The sequence below is a fragment of the Trichomycterus rosablanca genome, chromosome 25, assembly GCF_030014385.1.
Source record: "Trichomycterus rosablanca isolate fTriRos1 chromosome 25, fTriRos1.hap1, whole genome shotgun sequence".
In the NCBI taxonomy this organism is placed as follows: Eukaryota; Metazoa; Chordata; class Actinopteri; order Siluriformes; family Trichomycteridae; genus Trichomycterus; species Trichomycterus rosablanca.
Window position 1 is genome coordinate 16,369,302 of NC_086012.1, and position 18,378 is coordinate 16,387,679.

The 18,378-nt window shown below is 39.8% G+C and overlaps 2 protein-coding genes across 2 annotated transcripts in view; both read left to right on the forward strand.

The window, feature by feature from the left end:
- Positions 1-1,086: 1,086 nt before the first annotated feature.
- Positions 1,087-2,565, forward strand: ccr12a (chemokine (C-C motif) receptor 12a). The gene has a single exon (XM_062987281.1). The coding sequence runs from the start codon at positions 1,087-1,089 to the stop codon at positions 2,152-2,154; it is 1,068 nt and encodes a 355-aa protein (XP_062843351.1). The 3' UTR covers positions 2,155-2,565.
- A 1,680-nt stretch (positions 2,566-4,245) lies between these two features.
- hecw1b (HECT, C2 and WW domain containing E3 ubiquitin protein ligase 1b) overlaps positions 4,246-18,378 on the forward strand; it is a 34,792-nt gene continuing 20,659 nt past the window's right edge. The window contains exons 1-3 of the mRNA XM_062988140.1: positions 4,246-4,393; positions 15,512-15,842; positions 16,197-16,304. Coding sequence (XP_062844210.1) covers positions 4,364-4,393; positions 15,512-15,842; positions 16,197-16,304 — 469 coding nt within the window. The 5' untranslated portion in view covers positions 4,246-4,363. The remainder of the gene's footprint in view (positions 4,394-15,511; positions 15,843-16,196; positions 16,305-18,378) is intronic.

An 18,378-nucleotide genomic window follows, 5' to 3' on the forward strand; every position in this document is an offset into this window, starting at 1 on the left:
CAAGAGATGGCATTAAATAACATACATAATAAACATGTAATAATATGACTTAAAAGCAATATAGGACTATCAGGACAGACTCATAAAGCATGATCTGTCACTCTGTTTATGTCATTGCACATCTATGGATATTTAATGCACAGGACACTTTTATAATGTTTCTATTATATTACATATTACATACCGTATATATTTATTACCTACCAGCATTGTACTGTAATACTTACTTAATATTTCTTATGCACACTGAGCCTTACTTAATTAATCATTTTTAACTGAGTATTTTACTTACTTTTATTTCAATAGCAACTGGGGAGTAGATTAAAAATGTTATTAAATACTCGTAGTACAACACCTTACATATTGGAAATATGAAATATGTACTGCTTAAAGAATGAAAAAGAATATATCCAAAAATTACTGTCCCAAAACTGGTAAATAAACTTGTAAACATAGTTTTTTGTGTCTAGGTGCTCGGGTGGCACAGCGGTCCAAAACACTTGTCTCGTCTGTGCTCCTCTGCTCTGAATGTTTTAGGAAATGCAAAACTCATGCAGTTTCGAGGCTGCTATTCAGTGCCTGGTTTTAAATTGTTTTTTTTAAACACTAAACACACTAAAATGCAATATGTCACTTTGGTCCCAGTTACTTTTACGATTGCTTGTTGATTTAAATGTTTGAATGCTGGAATTACTGACTTTTTACCACTACACCCTTTTGCCAGGTCCTTCTTCTAACCATCCACTGACAATCTGGTTCTATTCTTTTTTTTATCCTTTATTTTTTACAAATATATTGTACTATAATATAATTTTTTTTAATTAATATTGAAAAACATTTCACGTCTGGTGCATTGTTGGAAAGGAAGTTCTAAGAAAGGTTGTCTGTAAGTGTGTGTGCAGTTCCTCTTCTGAACGATGCTCGAGAGCTCTTGCTTCAGTTGAGTAAAAACCACTGAGAGGTTTGGAGCTTGATGGTGAAGATTCCTGTGGACTGACTAAATCCACATCAGCTGGGGGTCTGCTTAAACAAAGCCTTTATTTGTCTTACACTTGGACTTAATTTGCTTACTTCTGGACAACCACCATGGAATATTATGATTTAAATGTTTTATATGATTTAAATGATTTCTTCAATTCTTCAGACGAGTACGATTCTGGGTATGTGACAGACGAGGAGGTGATTCTGTGTGATAAGAGCAGTGTTATTAGGTTTGGTAAAGACTTCCTCCCGACGTTCTACTACATGAACTTTCTTCTAAGTCTTGTTGGGAACAGTTTGGTGCTGTGCATTATCTATAAGTATGAGAAGCTCACCACAGTGACCAACATCTTTCTGCTCAACCTGGTCATCTCTGACCTCTTGTTTGCATCCAGCTTGCCCTTCTTGGCCGTCTACCACAGCTCTGAGTGGATATTCGGTGCCGGGATGTGCAAACTTGTGGGCAGCTTGTACTCCATTGGTTTCTCCAGCTCTATCCTGTTCCTCACACTTATGACTTTTGACCGGTATCTGGCTGTTGTCCATGCTGTCATGGCTGCTCAGAGTCGGCGCAGGATCTACGCCTTCGTGTCGTCAATCGGAGTCTGGCTGCTCAGTCTCCTAGCTAGCATTAAAGACATTGCTTTATTCAACGTACGCCATAATGATCCACATGGCTGGCTTTGTGAAGAGAGCGGCTACTCATCTGAGACCTTAGTAAAATGGCAGCTGGTGGGATACTACCAGCAATTCGGACTGTTCTTCTTGGTCCCATTGACGATGGTGTTCTACTGCTACACCCGTATCACTGTTCGCATCATCTCCACTCGCATGAAAGAGAAGTGCAGGGCTGTTAAGCTCATCTTCGTCATCATTTTCACATTCTTTGTGTGCTGGACGCCCTACAATGTGGTCGTCCTGCTCATGGCACTGCGTCTTTCCTCCAAGGATGAATCCTGCTCCACCGATCTGGACTTTGCGGAATACGTGACGCGGAACTTTGCGTACTTGTACTGCTGCATCAGCCCCATGTTTTACACCTTCGTGGGCAAGAAATTTCAGCGTCACTTCAGGAGACTTCTAGCCAAGCATATCCCATGTTTGAAGATCACCATCCTGTCCACACAAAGCAGCAGGACCACGTCCAACAGGAGCCGCGTTACTGAGTATTAATTATGGATAGGGCTGTGTTTGAAAATATAAACAAGAACAAGTAGTTCTTGTAGGACAATAGTATAAATGCTTAATAAGACTTGGTTTTTCAGGAATTTAAAATAGTTTACTCATTATGTGTAAGAAACTAATAAAGAATTTAAGGCTCAGGTTGACCAGTAAAATCAGGGTCACATCGAGGTGCTGCACTAATGCTTTATATTATTTTAATTTTGCCTCAGCTGTTCTGACGGGAAATTCTTCCTTAAAATGTTTTGTGTGGGTTTTCTAACTGGTTTCATACTCAAAATAAGTCAAACTGAAACAGAGAAAAAAATCAGGAAGTTTGGCAATACCAAGCGGTAACCCAGTTTTTTTTTGTATATCTTTTATTTTATTGGTAAATGCCACAAATTGCAATATAATTCTGAATGTAGCAGCTTTACAATATGAAGCAAACTGTAAAATATATATTTAGTATGATTTATAAGATTTTATGATCTCTGCACTTGTTTGTTTTCAGTTTTTTTTTTGTCAAAAAAAGTTCCTTATTGGAGTTTTACACACATAAAAGCTACAATAAATATGGACAAATATACATTAAGCAACCTGAATTATTCATGCGTTGCTGTAGTACGTTCCATAATGTCATCTAATTTAGTCATGGCCTTATAATTTGTCAGAACAAACTCTTTGTTAGTAATCATGACTGACTGCAGTTAAAGTCTTCTAATTACATACGTAAATAGGGCTGGTCTGACTGCACCTAAATGAATCAGTCGCTTCTTTCAGTGTCATTCTGTGCTAAATGAATAATATATCTGGATTCTTGTAATTTGTCACACACATTTAATCTAAGATTTAAATAAGAAAAAAATTGATCTGAATCAGAGAACAGGATGTAGAAACTGCTGGAACGGGGGTGATGTTATAATAAAGCTAGACTTAAAAGCTGCCATGCAAGAAAGAAGCTGCTGGTGCTTCCCTTTTTTATTATTCAAATCCAAATAATGTTTCCTACAAGTGTTTGTATATTGGCGTTGATAATGAAATATATAAATGACTTGATAGATTAGTAGATTTGTGAATATGTGTGTCTCATTTTGCTCTGATGCTTGTAAATAAAAACATCTGGTTTAGAAATAAAAACTTGAATGGAGATAAACACTAGATGGAATCTTTTTGTTAGATTTTGTGCACATTTATCCTGCTTGTAAACTAAAACTAAATTGCAGAAGAAAATTAATATACCCCTTAATAATATAATATATAATATGCCCTGTACATATGAGCATTGTCATCCTGGAAAAGACGATCAGTATTAATAGTGTTGGATTGATTTGCAACAACAGTGTAGTAATCCGTTTGTACCCTTTAGAAGGAAAGTGGGTATGTCAGCAAACTAAACAGAAAAAAAATCAGGAAGTTTGGCAATACCAACTGGTAACCCAGTTTTGTATATCGTTTGTTTTAATGTTAAAGGTCTGATATTGCAACACAATACTGAATATAGCAGCTTTACAATATGAAGCCTCATTTTAAGGGATTGTAATTATCTCTGCACAAATGTACAGTATTAATTAGGAGGTTTTGCATACATACATACACACATCTGCTGACTTCGTTATGCAGTAAAAACAGCATGGGGGGAAATATGCAGATAAAACATTAATTTAAAATTAAGAATAATTGGTGCTATATTTGTTTCTGTTAACACTACTAGCGTTCCATAAAGAATGTCAGTCAGTAAGTACTGGCTTCAATTTTTCTTTGCATACTTTTTAATCCGGTTATAACTCTTGACAGCGGTGAGTTTCAAACCAGTGTCCTTATGATTGATAGTACAGTGCATTCACTGCTCATCCGTGTTTCTGAGTAGCACAGGGCCCACAGCGACCCTGGCTGCCATTACATAAGCGTCCAACAGAGGTCTCTAAATCCTATCAGATCTACTGCAGTAAGGAAACGGTGAGTCTCCAACCTGGCAACCCGTGATAAAGGCGGTTCCAGCAGGGAAGAGGATGACACCACGCTATTGGTGGTGGAGGAGCTGCTGGTACCCAGGAAACAAGGAGACAAGGATGATGAAAACATCCTCACTCCATCACAGGATTAGCACCGGAGGCTAACGCCAAACTCCCGGGGATTTTGGGGGATTATTGACTGGACGGAATGATTGTAAATCTGGTAAACGTGGTTCCGACGCAGTGAGGGGCTCAGATTTCGGAGTATGATTCACCGCCAGGTGATCCTGACCCAGGTGAGCGAACACACGGATCCATCATCATTCATCCTCCTGCGTCCCAAGCGCACTTACATACTACAGAGTATCCTAATGAAATCACACAGTCCGGGAGGGGGGGGGGGGGTCGTGCATACTACCTTACTGGAGAGGATAGTATAGTAAAAGCATAGGCTGTCAGAAGGCCTGTTTGAACAGGGTTCATAAGCTATATGGTACTGTGCGATTTGGGACAAAGCCTTAGGGTTTTAGCGTTAGTAAAAATACCAAACCACACCCTGTTTAATAGACTTATAACGCGTTATAAAGGGTAATTAAGCGTTTTAATGCACTGAGCAGAACAGCTATTTATTCTTCAAGCTTCAAACTACGGATAGGAATATTAATACTACACTATTCTCACACTATACCATACTAATACTACACCATACTAACACTGTATTATACTAATACTACACCATACTAACACTATACCATACTAATACTACACCATACTAACACTGTATTATACTAATACTACACCATACTAACACTATACCATACTAATACTACACCATACTAACACTGTATTATACTAATACTACACTATACTCACACTATATCATACTAATACTACACCATACTAACACTGTATTATACTAATACTACACCATACTAACACTATACCATACTAATACTACACCATACTAACACTGTATTATACTAATACTACACCATACTAACACTATATCATACTAATACTACACCATACTAACACTGTATTATACTAATACTACACCATACTAACACTATACCATACTAATACTACACCATACTAACACTGTATTATACTAATACTACACCATACTAACACTATACCATACTAATACTACACCATACTAACACTGTATTATACTAATACTACACCATACTAACACTATATCATACTAATACTACACCATACTAACACTGTATTATACTAATACTACACTATACTCACACTGTATTATACTAATACTACACCATACTAACACTGTATCATACTAACACTGTATTATACTAATACTACACCATACTAACACTGTATTATACTAATACTACACCATACTAACACTATACCATACTAACACTGTATTATACTAATACTACACAATACTAACACTATATCATACTAACACTGTATTATACTAATACTACACCATACTAACACTGTATTATACTAATACTACACCATACTAACACTTTACCATACTAACACTGTATTATACTAATACTACACCATACTAACACTGTATTATACTAATACTACACCATACTAACACTTTACTATACTAACACTGTATTATACTAATACTACACCATACTAACACTGTATTATACTAATACTACACCATACTAACACTATACCTTACTAATACTACACCATACTAACACTGTATTATACTAATACTACACCATACTAACACTACACCATACTAACACTATACCTTACTAATACTACACCATACTAACACTATACCTTATTAATACTACACCATACTAACACTATAACTTACTAATACTTCACCATACTAACACTATACCATACTAATACTACTCCATACTAACATTATACCTTACTAACATCATACCTTACTAATACTACACCATACTAACACTATACCTTACTAACACTACACCATACTAACACTATACCTTACTAACACTATACCTTACTAACACTACACCATATTAACATTATACCTTACTAACACTATACCTTACTAACACTATACCTTACTAACACTACACCACACTAACATTATACCTTACTAACACTATACCTTACTAACACTACACCACACTAACATTATACCTTACTAACACTATACCTTACTAACACTATACCTTACTAACACTACACCACACTAACATTATACCTTATTAACACTATACCTTACTAACACTACACCATACTAACATTATACCTTACTAACACTATACCTTACTAATACTATACCTTACTAACACTAGACCTTACTTATACTACCATCTACATGTTGCTGTCCAGTTTCGGTAAACATGTGCCCACCATAGCTTCAGTCCTGTTCTTTACTGTAGTGGTTCTGTCAGCTTCCTGTCAACCAGTCCACCTGGGAGCAACAAATGTGCCACTATCACCATCAATTTAAAACATTACACCATACTAATACTACACCATACTAACAGTATACTAATAGGGTTTGTATTTACTGTGTAATGTAAAACATTATTAACTAACCCTAAACTGCCATTCTGCCTTGGAAATTGGTACATCAGAGTATTTTCCTGAATCTTAAACACCATCTTCACCAAAAGCCCTTTCTGGTGTTCATACCTAATCGTCCCTTGCATCTGGAACCATGTTGCCTGTCAGAGAATGAAGAATGATGAGAGCTGCGGTAATGAGGATTAACGTTGATTGTGCTGTGAAAATACTCTGTGTAAGGCCTTCAAATGCACATGGTATTGATCCTGCTTCAAAATTGGCACTGAGGGAACAACAGGGGAGGTGAAGGGGGAGGGGGAGAGCCTTGTTTGCTCATAGGCGTAATGCTACACTCCCTGCTAAAATAGCTACCCACCTACACCACAGCCCAGATTGAAGATCAATATTAGGTGGGGGTAACATCCGTAGGTAATGTGTACTGTATGTTTAAACCAGCTTTACTGTGATTAAGTAAAGCCTTGACGCTCGTATTCCATTAGGTTTATAATGAAATATTTAAAGGAATAACCAAAAACAAAAAGTAAACTTTATCATGACCACGCTTCTACTTTAGCTTCATAGCTTTATTTTGGACTCCTCATGTGTTCCTGCTGGAGGGAGAAATGTGTGTGCATTTTATTTTTAGCCAAATTTCACCTTTAAAATGACCCACTTTATGGAGACAGTCTGAAGCTCTTCTGAAGTGTAATGAGCGCTGCATGTTCTCCGGGTCTGAACCTTAAGTACACGTCCCATTAAGGGCTGACTGACCACAGACTTTCACTGACTTTAATTGGCTCAAAAGCAGCACAGGGCTATAGTTTATAGGTTTGCTTATTCCAAATAAGGAGGAAATATAATCAAAGTCACAGTCAAACTTTACACATTTATTAGTCGAGCACTTGGGACGTTGTATTTAAGCAGCTTTGCAGAAATTCGACTTTTTTGAGCTTAAATTGACCTCTGTGTCCAGTAGCTGAAATGCTTTGCTGTGTTGACCTCTCGAGAGGCTTCACTTTGCAAAATATGAAGCAGTATTAGTTTGGTGTTCTGACAGCAACACCACTATTAGTAGTATTAGTATGGTGTAGTAGTATGATGGTGTAGTGTTAGTATGGTGTAGTATCAGTATGGTATTGTGTTAGTATGGTATAGTGTTGATATGGTGTAGTAGTAGTATGGTATAGTGTTAGTATGGTGTAGTGTGAGTATAGTGTAGTATTAGTATGGTGTAGCGTTAGTATGTATCATGTTAGTATGGTGTAGTATTAGTATGGTGTACTATTAGAATGGTATAGTATTATGGTATAGTGTTATTATAGTGTGGTATTAGTATGGTGTAGTATTATTAAGGTATAGTGTTAGTATGATGTAGTATTAGTATGGTGTACTATAAGAATGGTATAGTATTAGTATGGTATAGTGTTAGTATGGTGTATAGTTGTTTTATAATGGCGTACACACCAATTATAACAGTGGAAGAGCTAATATTTTACACAATAATGTAAAAAGACATGTTTTGTGGTTAGACAGAAGTACATTTACAGCATTTAGCAGTTACTTTTATCCAAAGCGACTTACAGTATTGTGACAGTATATTGTCCAAGCAATTGAGGATTAAGGGCCTTGCTCAAGGGCCCAACATTGGCAACCTGGCAGTGGTGGGGCTTGAACCAGTGACCTTTCGATTACCAGTCCAGTACCTTAACTGCTAGGCTACAACATGTCAGGTTAGATTAGCTCGCGAAAAACTGCGAACTGAAAATGGAAAAACACTCACTTGTAGTCCTACCTGTAGGACTATAATTCTCCAAAATGAATTTTAGCTATTTGCTGACCGATGACCAGCAAACAGCCAAAAGCAACATTGATTAGACATGTTTCCTTTCTAGCTTCAGCCATAATAAGGTTCCTCAGAAGGCAGTAGCCTCTTAAATATGGACACTTTGAGGTTCTGCACCATCTGACTGCCTTATGTTACAGGATTGTTGTTTAACAGAGGCTCTGCGACTGACGTAGAGCAGTGTACGGAGGGGTGTGTGTTGTGTCGTGTGTGTTTTGTGTGTTCTGATGCCGGCTGACGTGTTTTGTAGGTCGGGTAGATAAGCCGAGCCGTCCTGTCCACGCTGGCTTTAAATATGCATGCGCTCGTGAGTCACCAGGCCACGCCGGGAGAGAGGAGAGCGGGATGATGAGCTTTTTACCGAAATAAAGACTCGAGCGGGTATAAGGACGGGAGGGCGGGTACGGCGGCGAATAGAACGGAGAAGGATTATGTGACCCGAGGTTGGCGAGGGAGGCACGTTTATTGATGTTTTTGGAAGCAGCTTTTAGAAATCTCAGAAGGAGGGACAGTGTTGCAGGAAGATAATATGATACGTACGCCACCCTACACTATGCCTCATTTTTTGTACCAGCAGGATTGCGCCCCTGTGCACAAAACAAGGTCCATAAGCACCTGATTTGATGAGTTTGATGAGGAGGAACTCTAGAGGCCTTGCACAGAGCCCTGAACTCAACATCATTAAACGATTATGGAGTTCATTGGAATGTAAATACGGGCACAAACACTCACAGACTTGGGCAAGAGCATTTGCAGAGAGTACTGGCTGTTTGTGGTTCTAAAATGGAATGTCGAACAAGCTCATGTTCAGGTGTTTTATATAATTTTGGCCACATATTATACGCTGCAGGTAAACTGACTGTAGCTCATCCGTAGCTGCACCAGTGTCACCATCACTGGGCAGATATTATTTGCTTGGCACATTTTGCACGTTGCTGATGTTCCTCTATTAATTTAAATGCCTGTTTTTGTGGTAAATTAATTAAATTATTATAATAAAGTGCAGAGCCTAGTGTGGCTTTGCATATTTGATATGGCTCTGTGTGTGAGCCTAGTGGTTAAGGTGGACTAGTAACAGTGCCAGGTTGCCACTGTTGGACCCCTGAGCAAGGCCCTTAATCCTCAATTGCTTAGACAATATACTGTCACTACTGTAAATCGCTTTGGATAAAAGCGTCTCCTAAATGCAGAAAATGTAAATTGGATTGGATTGCAGATTGGATACGTGTCGGAGGGTTGTGCATGTACAGTGTATCACAAAAGTGAGTACACCCCTCACATTTCTGCAAATATTTCATTATATCTTTTCATGGGACAACACTGTAGACATGAAACTTGGATATAACTTAGAGTAGTCAGTGTACAGCTTGTATAGCAGTGTAGATTTACTGTCTTCTGAAAATAACTCAACACACAGCCATTAATGTCTAAATAGCTGGCAACATAAGTGAGTACACCCCACAGTGAACATGTCCAAATTGTGCCCAAATGTGTCGTTGTCCCTCCCTGGTGTCATGTGTCAAGGTCCCAGGTGTAAATGGGGAGCAGGGCTGTTAAATTTGGTGTTTTGGGTACAATTCTCTCATACTGGCCACTGGATATTCAACATGGCACCTCATGGCAAAGAACTCTCTGAGGATGTGAGAAATAGAATTGTTGCTCTCCACAAAGATGGCCTGGGCTATAAGAAGATTGCTAACACCCTGAAACTGAGCTACAGCATGGTGGCCAAGGTCATACAGCGGTTTTCCAGGACAGGTTCCACTCGGAACAGGCTTCGCCAGGGTCGACCAAAGAAGTTGAGTCCACATGTTCGGCGTCATATCCAGAGGTTGGCTTTAAAAAATAGACACATGAGTGCTGCCAGCATTGCTGCAGAGGTTGAAGACGTGGGAGGTCAGCCTGTCAGTGCTCAGACCATACGCCGCACACTGCATCAACTCGGTCTGCATGGTCGTCATCCCAGAAGGAAGCTGACGCACAAGAAAGCCAGCAAACAGTTTGCTGAAAACAAGCAGTCCAAGAACTTGGATTACTGGAATGCCCTGTGGTCTGACGAGACCAAGATAAACTTGTTTGGCTCAGATGGTGTCCAGCATGTGTGGCGGCGCCCTGGTGAGAAGTACCAAGACAACTGTATCTTGCCTACAGTCAAGCATGGTGGTGGTAGCATCATGGTCTTGGGCTGCATGAGTGTTGCTGGCACTGGGGAGCTGCGGTTCATTGAGGGAAACATGAATTCCAACATGTACTGTGACATTCTGAAACAGAGCATGATCCCCTCCCTTCAAAAACTGGCATCATGGCAGTTTTCCAACAGGATAACGACCCCAAACACAACCTCCAAGATGACAACTGCCTTGCTGAGGAAGCTGAAGGTAAAGGTGATGGACTAAACCCAATTGAGCACCTGTGGCGCATCCTCAAGTGGAAGGTGGAGGAGTTCAAGGTGTCTAACATCCACCAGCTCCGTGATGTCATCATGGAGGAGTGGAAGAGGATTCCAGTAGCAACCTGTGCAGCTCTGGTGAATTCCATGCCCAGGAGGGTTAAGGCAGTGCTGGATAATAATGGTGGTCACACAAAATATTGACACTTTGGGCACAATTTGGACATGTTCACTGTGGGGTGTACTCACTTATGTTGCCAGCCATTTAGACATTAATGGCTGTGTGTTGAGTTATTTTCAGAAGACAGTAAATCTACACTGCTATACAAGTTGTACACTGACTACTCTAAGTTATATCCAAGTTTTATTTCTATAGTGTTGTCCCATGAAAAGATATAATAAAATATTTGCAGAAATGTGAGGGGTGTACTCACTTTTGTGATACACTGTAGCAGCGGATTCTCAAATGGGAACTGGAAATGACTAGATTGGGAGATAAAGTGGAAAATTCCTTCTCTTTAACCCTGATGGTTACAGGTAGGCTATAACCATCACTTATGTAATGTAAGCACATTATGATTCCTCAGTACCGGATGCATGTGTCACTAAATGCCCAGCAGGCTCTGCCAGCTCGTCTCACCCTCTACGCTGGCATAAGTAATGAATTCCTGTACCAGTGGGAAACCAAACAGCATTAAACCTCATGGGTGCTAAATGATGATAATTAATTAATCAGGGCGTGGAGTGATTGTTAGACGTGCTGGTAAAGCCTCCATTAGGCTTGTACAGACAAACCACCCACAGCTTCGTTTCAGCTTGTCCAGTATTAAGCTGGAAATAAATATAAAAACGGAAATAAAGGGCACGATGATCAGACTGGCACCAAACTAAGCTTTTTAAAAATGAATGGATGCTGTTGGTGTAGTGAAAGTGGGCACAAACATTTATAGAACAAATATTTAAAGCTCAAAGTCTTTCTGCCCAGGATTCCAGAAATATCATCCACATTTATTAATTATTCAGATGCTTTGATTAATCCCAGACGGCTTACAAGTGAGGCAGAATACAAACCAAACACACCCTGACTTTACTGACGATTGGTAGGTGGCCCTTTTTGTTGTAAGTTGGCATTTCTACATCGAATGGGGGCATCATGTGGCTCGGTCGGTAGCGAGGTCCTTTCTGTGTGGAATCTGCATGTTCTTCCCATGTCTGTGTGGATTTCATGCAAACATGCAGGACTCCCTGTTTGCCTAAGCACCATAAGCTTAGCATGTTCTCTCTGCTATAACAAACTGTTGTATAAGAAAATCTGTTCTGTTCCGCCTCTCCTGATCGGTCAGTGTATAACCCGTGTCGTGGTGCCAGTGTGTTTGGTGCCCCGCTGCTAGTGTTGCTGACTCTGAGGAGTGTTATGGACGCTGCTGTAACCCCCCATCTGACCTCATCCTCATTTCTCATGCTTTGCCTTCTGCTGACTGCCCGCTGTGATGTGTCACCTTCTACAGTCCCTGTAGTGACCGCACAGGGTCACACTGATACGATAGCTGCTCATTTTCACAGTAGCCGTCATTCTACAAGTGTCCAGTTTAGAAGAGGATATTTATATGCTTATATCTGGACAATTCATGACTGAATGACACACACACACACACACACACACACACAAACACACTGTAAAACGTTGTGAAAAGCCCTAACCTGAAGAGTAGAGACTGTTGTAGCCACAACAAGATGACACAACAAAGTGTTTTTATTTTATCATTCACCAGCGCATTAAACCAGCATATTTAGCATTATGCTGTGTACATGCATACCTCTCAATCAAACTAGTCATGTGTAATAGATCATTATTAATATTATTGTCATTACCACTCATCGTTACTATTATTATTATTGTTGTTATTAGTCATACTATTAAATATGTTGGTTCTTACACATACTGTGCAGGTTTCCTTAATATGGGTCAAGTGGCCCACACAAGCACTTAAATATTTATTTAAATAACATTTTAGTGTTTTTTTATTATTATTTTTAATGAATTATTTTCAATATTACAGTAACACGCTGTTAAACTGTCCTTTCTTTTTTGAGTTCATTGTCCAACAAGCTTAAGTTTAAAGATTTACATACTTTGATTATGGATGGATGGATAAAAATTGAACTGACCATAAGCATAGTAAAGTACAAAAAATACAAATAATAAGAGAACTGGGCCCCAGTGTACGGTTCGTTGCTATCAGATAGTCTCAGTGCTTCTTTCACTTCTGTATCCCTCACCATGTTTTGTCCCCACGATCCCAGAAGACCTTTTACTCTTAACACATACATATAAGGGCATAAATGATACCAACCAATTTAACTACATGAGGTCAGGGATTGATCTTGTTTACAATAAGTGTTCGACAGCTGACCAGCTGGATTGATTTAGTCCTTTGTATGTGGATAGAGGCTCTGATTGGATGTTCTTGGTCATTGTTTAAGGTTAAAAGCTGAATGTGAGTCTTTTCCTGAAAGACGATTCTTATTCGTGAATCTGGAGTTGATGAAGATTGCTTCATGTTGAATCATCATTGTTCTACCCACACGCTCATACTGCAGCCAAAGTCGTACTGTTTACTGCACAATGAAGAGACATGTCGTCCTCCTCGTCTGTGTGCCAGAGGAAGGGACAGGAGACGTCCAGATTAACCAAACGTGACTGATAATAAGTGACTGCTAATGGTGATCATTTAAACTAGGATCTTTTCATTTTTTAGCTGTGTTAGCATTATAGATGGGTTTAAATCTATTCACAGTTGTGTATGTCTTATACACTGATCAGCCATAACATTAAATCCACCTCCTTGTTTCTACTGTCCATTTTATCAGCTCCACTTACCATATGGAAGCACTTTGTAGTTCTACAATTACTGACTGTAGTCCATCTGTTTCTCTGCATGCTTTGTTACCCCCTTTCATGCTGTTCTTCAATGGTCAGGACCCCCACAGGACCACCACAGAGCAGGTATTATTTAGGTGGTGGATGATTCTCAGCACTGCAGTGACACTGACATGGTGGTGGTGTGTTAGTGTGTGTTGTGCTGGTATGAGTGGATCAGACACAGCAGCGCTGCTGGAGTTTTTAGATACCGTGTCCACTCACTGTCCACTCTATTAGACACTCCTATGTAGTTGGTTCACCTTGTAGATGTAAAGTCAGAGATGATCGCTCATCTATTGCTGCTGTTTGAGTCGGTCATCTTCTAGACCTTCATCGGTGGTCACAGGACGCTGCCCACGGGGCGCTGTTTGGCTGGATATTTTTGGTTGGTGGACTATTCTCAGTCCAGCAGTGACAGTGAGGTGTTTAAAAACTCCAGCAGCAATGCAGTGCTGAGAATCATCCACCACCTAAATAATACCTGCTCTGTGGTGGTCCTGTGGGGGTCCTGACCATTGAAGAACAGCATGAAAGGGGGCTAACACAGTATGCAGAGAAACAGATGGACTACAGTCAGTAATTGTAGAACTACAAAGTGTTTCTTTATGGTAATTAGAGCTGATAAAATAGACAATGTGTGTAGAAACAAGGTGGTTTTAATGTTATGGCTGATCGGTGTATATACGTACATGAGTCATAACATTAGGACCACACCACAAAAAAATGTGTGTTACAATGCCTGGTTTGTAACATATGTCAGGGATCTATTAAATGTTGGGGTAATCGTAGTTACTTGTAGTTCACTTGCAGTTTATTCAGCAGATATGACCAGGCATTAATACCTGAGTGTCTTTAATAAGGGTCAAATCGTTATAGCCAGACAACAGAGATAAAGCATCACCAAAACATCAAGGCAGCGGCCCCAGAGTCAAACCTGATGATCAGGCTCACCAGTGTTCTGTTAAATGTAACACGGAGAAACAAAGCCACAGAAAGCAGGATGAGCGGACAGACAGAGTGAGTTAGCGGCTCGGAGAGAGAGCAAATGCTCCACATAAAGACTTACTGCAGCACACATTGGATTTGGGGTTTTGGATTCCCGACAGAGACAGAAAGGACTGACAGTCACTCCATCAGCCAGATAGATGAGTAGAGAGGAGCGCAGGCAGCTCTTCAGAGACTGGCATAAGTGTCCACATTGGTAGTGTGTGAGGTTGTGTGTGTGTGTGTGTGTGTGTGTGTGTGTGTATTTGAAATGATGCTTTGTCTAGATCCCTGTATAAAATTCAGACTGGTTTCCCCCACCTCACTGTTATTCCTTTGTTTCCAGCACAGTAAGGCAGCACTCTGCTTTAAAGAGGATTGGCACAATTATCTCTACCATTTAAACACTTGCATAGTGGGTAAAATACTGGCCTAGTAATCACAGGGTTGCCAGTTTAAGCCCTACCATTGCCAGTTGCTACTCTGGGCCCCAAACGAAGCCCTTATTTCTCAGTTCTCAATGCTATGAGGCGACAGTGCTACCCACCAAGCCATCATGCCGCCCAGTTTTATTAAAATATCTTAGCTTGTTATTGTTCAGTCAGGGTGCCATACTATGACGATAATATGACAACCCACCTCACCTCACCTCATTCGCTGGCTATCATTAGCAATAAGAGATTAATGAATATTACTGAAACGCGTCCCAGAAATCATGAACTATACATTTACAGAACTACACCCTGTCCATTTATAGTAATTAATGCCTTTTCTACCCTCTCCTTTATCAGAACTTGTACCAGAACCGTTTCCTCGGGCTGGCAGCCATGGCCTCACCTTCCCGCTCGTCTCATTCCCGGCGCCGGAGCAAAGACCCCATCCGGCACAGCTTCAACCCGGAGCACTTTCCCAGTGTGGACTTCCAAAACGGAGTGGTCGGGGAACTGGCCGGCACCCTGCCACGCTCCACCAGTGACACGGACCTGGTGACGTCGCACTGTCGCTCCACGCTGAGTGCCAGCACCTCCCATTATGCCATCGGTCAGTCGGCTGATATCACGCTAACCTGGGACATTAAGGAGGAGGTGGATGCTGGAGACTGGATCGGCATGTATCTGATTGGTAAGTGATCACTGGTTATATTATTCTGTCTTTGTGCTAAAAATGCCTCAAATATTTAAATATCAATCACAACCTTCATGATTAGTTACCTAAACTGAGTGAGCCCTGTTAACATTCCCAAATATGGTCAGCAGGAAACTGAGACATTATTATTTCCATATATGGATATAATGATGGTCACATTTCCATATATGGACTTAATAATCCGCAAACATCCATATATGGACATACCTGCTGTGACTGTGTTATAAATAGTTTTCTTTAAATAAAAACAAACAACTAAAGATGAATTATAATAACAAAAATAATCTTAAGTGTCTGTATAACTGTGTCAGACTGTTCTTTCTTCTTTAGATGAGGTGTTGTCAGAGAACTTTCTGGACTATAAGAACCGTGGAGTTAATGGATCTCACAAGGGTCAGATTGTGTGGAAAATTGAAGCCAATTCCTACTTTGTAGAACGTAAGTAAATCATCCCATACATGCACATAACAAGCCATATATCACAGTGTTCCATACAGGTACATTTTATCATCAAGTTTTAATATTCTTCATTCATATTCATTCCATTACTCATCCAGGTCAACAAAACAAGTAAATACCAGTTCAAAACCAGTAAATAGTAAATATTGACTGCAATGTAGTAAATACCACTGTAAAACAAATATGTACCACAGTAAAACAAGTTAATACTGTTGTAAACCAATCAAATACCACAGCATAAGAAGTAAATACCACTTCAAAACAGCTAAACACCACTTTAAAACAAGTAAATCCCACATCAAAACAAGTAAATACCACATCAAACAAGTAAATGCCATTGTAAAACAAGTAAATACCACATCAAAACAGGTAAATACCACTTTAAAACAACTAAATACCACATAAAACAAGTAAATACCACAGTAAGACAAGTAAATACCACTGTAAATGAGTAAATACCACATCAAAACAGGTAAATACTACTTTAAAACAACTAAATACCACATAAAACAAGTAAATACCACAGCAAGACAAGTAAATACCACTGTAAATGAGTAAATACCACATCAAAACGAGTACACATCACATCAAAACAAGTAAATACCACATACAACAAGTAAATACAACAATAAAACAAGTAAATACCACTGGAAACAAGTAAATAACACCTCAAAATAAGTAAATACAACAGCAAAATAAGTGAATACCACAGCAAAACAAACATGAGCTACCAAGGGAAGATGGATCTGATGGCAGGAGTGCAGGATTTAGCATAACATCAGTGTTGTAAAAACTGTTGCATTCACACTGAGGGGGTTAGATCAGATAGCTAATTTAAAAAACAATAACAAGCTGTTGGAAATAAATGTAATATTTTTTTTTTGACCTGACAACATTTTTGGGTGAGATAGACTTCCGTTACTTGTTGTCTACTTGTAGCTGTAGTGCAGATTTGCAGACTTGGCTGAATGATTACATTTGTGGTCAGTAGAAAATTGAGTATATAAGTTTTTTTTGCATTGTTATACATTTAAAGCTGTGTGTTACAGGAGTAGAGCTGCAGGCAGAGATGTGTGCTTCTCAGTGTGCCGTATGGGAATAATAAATCAGTGTAATAGTGTCGGCGCAGCTGCCATGACAGTCAGCTTTTCTGCAGCGTCATACCAGCTAGCGTGCACAAGCACCTCAGTACTGAAGGTGTTACTCTCTGTAAATAATTCAGCTCTGAATGACTGAGCTACAGGTCAGGAGGTGTAAATCTACCACCAGAGAAGTGAAATGCATTTAGTAGTACAGTGACTCAGACCGAACAGCCTCTCCTGTCAGTGTCAAGGCATGAAAATGAAACAGGGACCCCCCGCAGTGAGGCAGGCTTTAATAAAAGCAGTCACACTCGGTGTATTACAGCACTCAGATTTAGTGTTGGTCAGTCGTGTTGCTTTTGTTTCCATAGCAGCGATGAAAAGTAGTGATGTCCCGCGGTCTTAAGCGTCCACATCCACTCCTGATGCTCGTAATAGTACGCCAGCATGACTGACCAACGTTTACTGGATATCCTTAATTCAAATATTCTGGATTATAATCGCAATCAGCGCTATCATACACACACCTGTCTGTCCTGCCGAGGTCGTCCAGGTTAAATCAGCAGCGAGGTTATCAGTGCAGAGAAGGATTTACAGAAAGAGTCGATACTGACTAGCACAGCCAGCGTCCCCCTCCTATCAATCAGATGTGCTGCTAACAGAAACTGCTTCTGCTCACAGCCTTCAGCACGGCATAACTAATGAAGCACTTAAGTCATTTATTTAAAGTGTGTGTGTGTGTGTGGAGGCTATTTTAAGCCAGGACACTCAGCAACTCAGCACTTTGTGCATAATGCGTACTAGCTCATTGTTTCAATTCATCTTATTATTGGATTAAACAAAAGATTATGAACAATGATGTGTCTGGTAAGGACGATCTCCTTACTACTTTTTTCCCTAGATCTTGCCATAACTTGTTTATCTGTCACAGGGTTGCGGGGGGGGTGCTGGAGCCTATCCCAGCTTTTCAA

What these genes read in the sequence shown, in the direction of transcription:
- ccr12a (XM_062987281.1), top strand. Translation starts at nt 1,087, where the DNA reads ATGGAATATTATGATTTAAATGTTTTATATGATTTAAATGATTTCTTC.